Raw genomic sequence first — 7,008 nt, 5'->3', positions numbered from 1 at the left:
CCAGAACTTATTTTCAGTTCTGGGACTCTGCCATGAAGTGCTTGCGCCCCCCCTCCCCCAATAAAAGTGATCTATCTTATAGTAACCAGGATATTTCAAGGCAGCTTATACAACTTCCAAAGTCATAAAAGCTACTGGAAATAAAGAGTTCTAACCAGTGTTAGGTTAACTTGTCCCATTCATTTCAACTGGTTTACTCAAAGTAGGACTAACATTAGATACAAAATATGGTACTCAACCAAAAGACAATAAAACTCAACAGTGCACCCTCGGATTTTCCTTTTGTTAAATGCATGAAATAAGCTTTCTTTTCCACAACTGATTTGCAAAGTCACCAGCTGCTATTGCTCTTCATCATTTCTACCACTTACTTGCTTTACTTGCTTTACAGGCAGGAGTGCATGAGGCAGACAGGTGGTGGCTCCCCCTGTCCCTTCTCCTCATCACTGCTGTTGTTTCTGCCAGCACAAGAGACAGGTGATCAAGCAGCCTGCAATGAGGAGGAGGTATAATGCCAAGGGCCTTCGCCATGGGCACTTGCTGGGGTGCCCAGCCATGCCTCCCCTGGTGAAGGAAGTGGTCTGTTTGGCTGTGAAACAGGCTGCCTTGGGCATAGCCGTGGTGGACTCTTTCTTGCTGGAGGGACTTAAACAAAGGCTGGAGGTATCAAAGCACAGGCTGGATGACCATCTGTCGGGGTGCTGTAACTGCACCTTGCATTGCCAAGTCTGCACTGGACAGGAAGCTGGAGTAGGTAGGTATTTATTTATTATACTTATTTATTATATTTATATCCCACCTTTTTTTCTTTTGAAGAACTACAGGGCACTACATAATTCTATTTCTCCTCTCAATCTTATCCCCACAACAGCCCTGTGAGGTAGGGTAGGCTGAGAGCCAGTGATTGCCCAAAGTCCATGCACCATGACTTAGTAGGGAGTAGAACCCAGATCTCCTGAGTCCCAGTCCCACACTCTGAGCCACTACACCACACTGGCTCTAAATGTTAAAATTTAACTCTCTTAAAGTTCCCTTCTCAGCTTTATGAGTCCTATTATGTTTTTATTACAGAAAAGATAGCAGATAGATTCTGCTCTTGCTAAGGGCCTTCTCAAAGAAAATGCAAAAGAGGGTATAGAACTAAGGTAGAATTATTCAAATGATTTCCCAGCCACGCCTGGTCGCCAGCTAGATCTGAAGAAATTAGCAGTTAAGTTTATTAGGTTATGGAGGTAAACATCATCACTTGTTAATATCTGCAAAGAAAGCTGCTGCTGAAGCTACTGGCCAGAGTAGCCAATTAAAAAGTTGGCAAGCGAGCCTAATGCCATCACAATGTGATTAAAAAACTGAAACAACAGATTGTAGACAGAGTCAGTCCAATCTGAAATATGACTGATAAGGGTTGTGGGAATTGGCCCACAGAGAATGTGGGTGAAGAAAACAAAATGTCATATGAATCAGCTCTGCGTGTAGAAATACTTCGTAAATCATCCTGAAAGATCTGGCAAATAATTCCTTTTCTCCAGAGTGTATGAGTAACTTGAAGCATATTAGCTGCTTGCAGCAAGGCCAAATTAGTGCGAGTGAAATCAGGAAGTGCACAAGCAGACCTGTATTTGCACAGGAGGACTATGCCCTCCTCCTCTTGCCCAGACCTACGCCAGAAGACCCCCCCCCCCACCACCACCATCCAGAGCAGAGTTTGATGGAAATTCAGGCATCTGCAAAGGAGGCAGAGGAGAATCTGCAAGCTCTGCTGATTGAAGCTGCCCAGTTGGCCTGGAAGGGTTATTGTATACCACCCATAAACTGATTGTGATCGAAAAGTCACACTAAAGGTACGGTGCTACAGAAAACACTCCTGTTCTTCCACGCCCCTTGAACTTGGAGACTTCTCATGTTTCTGTGTCCTGCCAGGCTGGAGCCAATAGGGTAGGAAGAATGGCAGAGCCAAACTTTATAACCCCACCCTCGAATCTCCTTTGTCTTTCCTGAGTGGACTGGTGGTGCTGGGACTTGTAGTCCCAACACATCTGGTGGGCAACAGGTTGGAGTAAAGCTGATATACAAGTGTGGCTATTCAGAGAACAAGTGCCGGGGAGAACCACCTGTGACCCTCCACAACTGTTTTGCCTGCAGCTCCTGTCTATCTTAGCCAGCGTTGCTAAGGGTGAAGGATAACGGAGCTGGCAGCAAAGGCAGCTGGAAGGGTGCATGCTGCCACCCCCCGCCATCCTCCCCTGCTCACCAATGGCTTGGGGAGAGATTACATTGCCCTCACATCCTGCTTGCGCTCTGGCCAGAGGCATCCGGCTGGCTACTGTGAGGAAGAGAATGCTGGGCTACATGGGTTCTTGATCTGATCTGGCCAGGCTCTCTTTCTATTCTTCAAAATGAACCATCTAGCAGACATTGGGGTTGGTTAGGTTAGGCCTCCCTTCACATACTTCCAAGTATGTCCAGTTGTTAAGCCATTTGTACATGTGAGTGTGTGTGTCTGTGTGTATCTTTTCTACATGTGCTGGTCATTCCTTGCTCATGGTTGCTTTAGAGGACATTAAGAACCTCTAGGCTGAATTCTGTTTTAAACAAGGGGTGATCTGATTTATGGACTGTTCTACATGAGGCACCCATCATCCACATGGCCAAGTATGTGTTCGTTGCACGACCCTGTGCCCATCCAGGTTTGCCTCTCTGTCTAATAAGACCTTTGGGATGAGTTTCTTTAGAGCAGGGAAAACAGGGCACTTAGTTGTAAAGCAAAAAAGTGTGATTGCATCTTGTATTTTTGTGCTATTGCACTACACCATAGTGCTGCCTAGAGGTTGTACAGTGAAAAGGCAGGAAAAGCACTTGCATAGAGCTGGGCTCCCAATTCTGCAACCAACTGGAAAATAGATGGAGTGATTGGCAGTCTCCTGTAGAAAACCTCATCTTAACAGAAGGAGTTACTGGGGCAGCAGGTGTGGGCTTTGGTGAACTCCAAGGGATGATGAAAGACAGGAGAGGCTGGAGGAATGTTGTCCATGGGGTCGTGATGGGTCAGGCACGACTTTGTGACTAAACAAAAAGCAGAAAGGCAGGAACGAGAAAGCTCAGATCGCAGTTCCTCTAGGAAACCAGAAGGGGATCCAGTGGATGAGCAGCCTCTTCTGCAGTACCTGTGTCTATGTCTACGTATTAAGGGAAATGCCAACGTGCAAATCTCCCAAGAAGCTGTCCCGCTGTCTGTTGCCCTCTGCTGAGAAAGACGGACCATGCTGATTGACAGGTCACAGCAAGACACTCTGCACCTGCTCAGGCACTTCAAGTACTGCTGGGGCGCTAGCTTCCAATGAATGCGAAGCAGATTCTTGGCTCCGCGTAGCATCACGCTTCAGCGGCTCTTTCGACAAGAAAAGGCGAGCGGCTTCTCGCTTGGCTGTTTTTGACAGCCGCACCGGGGCCGCTTGGCGAGGGCCGCGGAGAGAGAGTGACCGCCTGAGCGGCGCTCGCGAGTTTCCGAACCTGCCTTTCGATAGCCGGACTCGGAAAAGGGAGACGCTGCTGGCAAAGCGACCAGGTCTGCCTGCACCTGACACGGATCTGGCGATTTGCAAGACGAAGGCGGCACACCTCACCCAGGGAGCCAGGAGCAGGAGCTCCCGCGGTAGCACCAGCGAGGGGTGCCGTCCCATCCCGGCGCAGGTGCCGAGGCAGCAGCAGCAGCAGCGACCGACCGAGAGCAGCATGGATGGCGGTGGCGGTGGCGCCGCCAGCCCGGACGCGTTTCCCTCCTCCCGCGCTGTCTCCGAGGTCTTCCGCTCGGCCCTGACCATGACCAAGGGACTCTCCATCTTCCTTGATGTAAGCACGGCGGGGCTGGTTCTGCTCGTTCTCGCCTTCCTTTTCAGCTTCCGCGCCGCCTGGGAGTCGATGGCGCGGGGAGAAGCGCAGCGGTGCCGCTTGGCTCGCCTGTGCTCCCGCACTTTGCACAACCTGCAGCTGTTCAACAGGTGACTCTTTCTCCCTGTGCCTTCGCGCTGGAAAAGTTGCACCTGTTGAATGTTTAGCTGATCATGTAGCTGCGGAAAAGGAGATGATTCTGTAAATTAGTCTGTGGCATCCTAATCCTAAACGTTATGCATGAAGACAACAGGTTTGGTAAGATCCTGGAGCCAAACAAGACACAAATCAAAGAAGCTGCACAAATGAGGCACCCGCTTTTGTTTTTGTTTTCTTAGTGTGGGACTCATGGTTTCTAGGTAAGGGGCCTGGACTGATAAATAGCACAGGCCAAATGGTTAAATACCTCACAGCCTGCTCTGTTGCTTGAATAAAAACAGTGCCATGTTTTAAGCACACATCCATCCGAACGGTTTAAAATTCAGCAGATAATCCAACCACATGAATATCGCATACGTGGTTTGCACTCACCTGCAATCGATGGGATGCTTCCATGTGTGTGGGGAGAGATTGTGTGTTTGTATATGGAGGGGCTGAGAAGTAAAGTGATGCCCAATTGCTCATTAGGGTTGCACTACAGAATCTGGTACCATTACAATAAAATCTAGAGAATGGAAGTCAGTCTGGGATACAGTTTTGATGAACCAAGAGCATCAGCAAGAACAAGACATCATTTTCTTTGGGGTTGTGGCTATGACTCTTAATATGCAACAGGGCAGTTCTGGAAGTAGCCTTTTGTAACACTTGTAAAAATAAATGAATCCTGTAAACTCCCTTATAAAGCAACTTTTTGTTCCTGTAGCTTTTAGTACAATAAGGAAGAACTGTTTCTTCCGTATGAAATGAATGGTATTCCCTCTTTTATCATTTGCATATAGTAAACATATTTATTATTGTTTTTCCCTGTCTGGGCATATATTTCAGTTTTTTAAATATATAGGCAGAAATCCTAAATGTCAAACTACTAATTTAGTCACACTTTTGGAATCTAAATTTATATTTAATGTCAACAGATTACCATGAAAAGTTAGAAATGGGAAAATATCATTTGGTATTTGACTGGAATATATGATAAAAGGGGTGGATTATATAATATGGTGGATTATATGATATTAATTATATCAGATTTAAAAGTATGCTTGAGAAGTATAATCACTCATCAGGCATATATACAGATTGGTAACAGTGGGGAGGAACTGTGAGCAGAGAGATAAAAAAGGAATGATATGCAAAATGTACAGCCTGTGACACTTAATTCAAACTTTAAAACGTGTTAACATTTTAGTTACCATTCACAATGCAGAGTAGATTCTAATACAGTCTGTCTTTAGTTGCTTCTTCCTAATGTCTCAATTGGCTCTATCTAGTGTTGTAAATTATATTTGAGATTATTTAAATCAGATGGAGCTGGAGCTGGAAAATACTTGAATGTCATCCAAACTCCCAATTGTATCATACAGGTCAGAAGGAAACTTTAGAACATTCATATTAGAATTTTCAGTGCAAAAATTAATTTTCCAAATTAAAATGTTTTAGAATTTTTGGCAGCTTTAACTTGCTTTAGATTTGTTTATCTCATATGCTGCCAGTGTCAGATCCTGCTCAACAGTAAATACCATTACATGTCAGTTATGAAATATTGGCATGTGCTAAATACTGCTATATATCGGCTATTAAATATAGCATATTGGAATCAAATATGCAAATATTTGACAGAATTGTGGAAAATATTCACAATTATTCAAAAACCCAGTGATTAGCTGGTGAAAACATTCTGTGTCAAAACTCTAGGTCAGATGACACTTTGAAGAGTTTGTTGCAAAGAAATAATTTCTGTTCTTGATTAAAATAATAACAACGGCTATAAATTAGGATCAGCTTATACAGTCCAGCATGTTTCTAATGATGTGTGTCAACATTCCCCAGAGTGCACTCACGTCAGAAATATAAAATGTGACCCTGCTTGTATCCCAGTGCAACAGCAGCTTTCTGGCAGCAGAGTGTAGAAAGGGGAGCTACATTAGCAGAAATGGGTAGCTGGGGATCCTTGGCTCCATTTTAAGACAGGGATGGGCTATATGTAGTCCTCTGAATGTTGTTGAACTGCAGCTCACATCAACCATAGCCTGCATAGCCATAGTGAGATGTGATGGGAGTTGTGATCCAACAACATTTATGTAAGCCGTCCTGAGGCCTTTGTGACTGGATGGCATATAAATAAATAAGTTGTACAATGCATAATTCCCCATCCATGGTTATGCACCTATATGTGGATGGCTCAGTTCCACATGGTATGGGTGCACTGGGGACCATGTTACTTCTGAGGTCTACGTTTCCTCAAAAATAGTCTATGATTTTTATGACTATTGCCTGCACTGAGGGATAGGTAGTAACCTGGTGCCCTCCAAAAGTACTACAGCTCCCCTAATCTCCGCTCATTGGCCATGCTGGCTGGGATTCATGAGAGCTGTAGTCCCAAACAACAGGGGAGTAGCTGAAGCGATTTACATAAATCCAATCTGTTTAAAATGACTGCTTATCAGCATTAATTTGTTTCTTTTTAGATACTGAGAAGAGCAGACAAAAACGGTAAGTCCAATTATGCATCTTTATTTTCAGGGACTCCTAGAGATAAAATGATATGGCACCCAGCAGGACATTTACTTTGACTTCTCACTCTTTATGCCTCCCCACTTGCAGAAGAGATTTCTGAATGTTCAACAAGGGAGATGCGGAGCTGTTTGCTCTGCCGTCTCCATCCTGCAGCTGTGCTTGTCGTTCACTGTGGCCTGGTTGCACTGATGTGCTTGTGGCTGCATGGGTTACCTGCTCGAGAAGAGATTATGTTCCAGAACTAGCTCTCATTCCAATCCAAAGCCACCTGATACACATCTGGAGTTCTTACATGTCATCAGTACTGCAGAATAAGACATGAATGACAAAGGTGAACATAAAAGGATTCCTGTGTGTAGCCATCCTGTTTATTGGGAATAAGCTGGAATGATCTTAGGCGTTTTGGACCACCATGTGTTAGAAGTTTATAGAGATTCCTTAGCATCC

General features: G+C 44.9%; 1 protein-coding gene across 1 annotated transcript in view; it reads left to right on the top strand.

Moving 5' to 3' along the window:
- The first annotated feature begins 555 nt into the window (after positions 1-555).
- NECAB1 (N-terminal EF-hand calcium binding protein 1) overlaps positions 556-7,008 on the top strand; it is a 41,112-nt gene continuing 34,659 nt past the window's right edge. The window contains exons 1-3 of the mRNA XM_044424326.1: positions 556-754; positions 3,275-3,849; positions 6,513-6,537. Coding sequence (XP_044280261.1) covers positions 556-754; positions 3,275-3,849; positions 6,513-6,537 — 799 coding nt within the window. The remainder of the gene's footprint in view (positions 755-3,274; positions 3,850-6,512; positions 6,538-7,008) is intronic.

Source organism: Varanus komodoensis, unplaced genomic scaffold, assembly GCF_004798865.1.
Source record: "Varanus komodoensis strain SLA01 unplaced genomic scaffold, ASM479886v1 scaffold14_1, whole genome shotgun sequence".
Taxonomy (NCBI): domain Eukaryota; kingdom Metazoa; phylum Chordata; class Lepidosauria; order Squamata; family Varanidae; genus Varanus; species Varanus komodoensis.
Note: the sequence above shows the minus strand (reverse complement) of the source record. Positions and strands in the feature narration are given on the sequence as shown.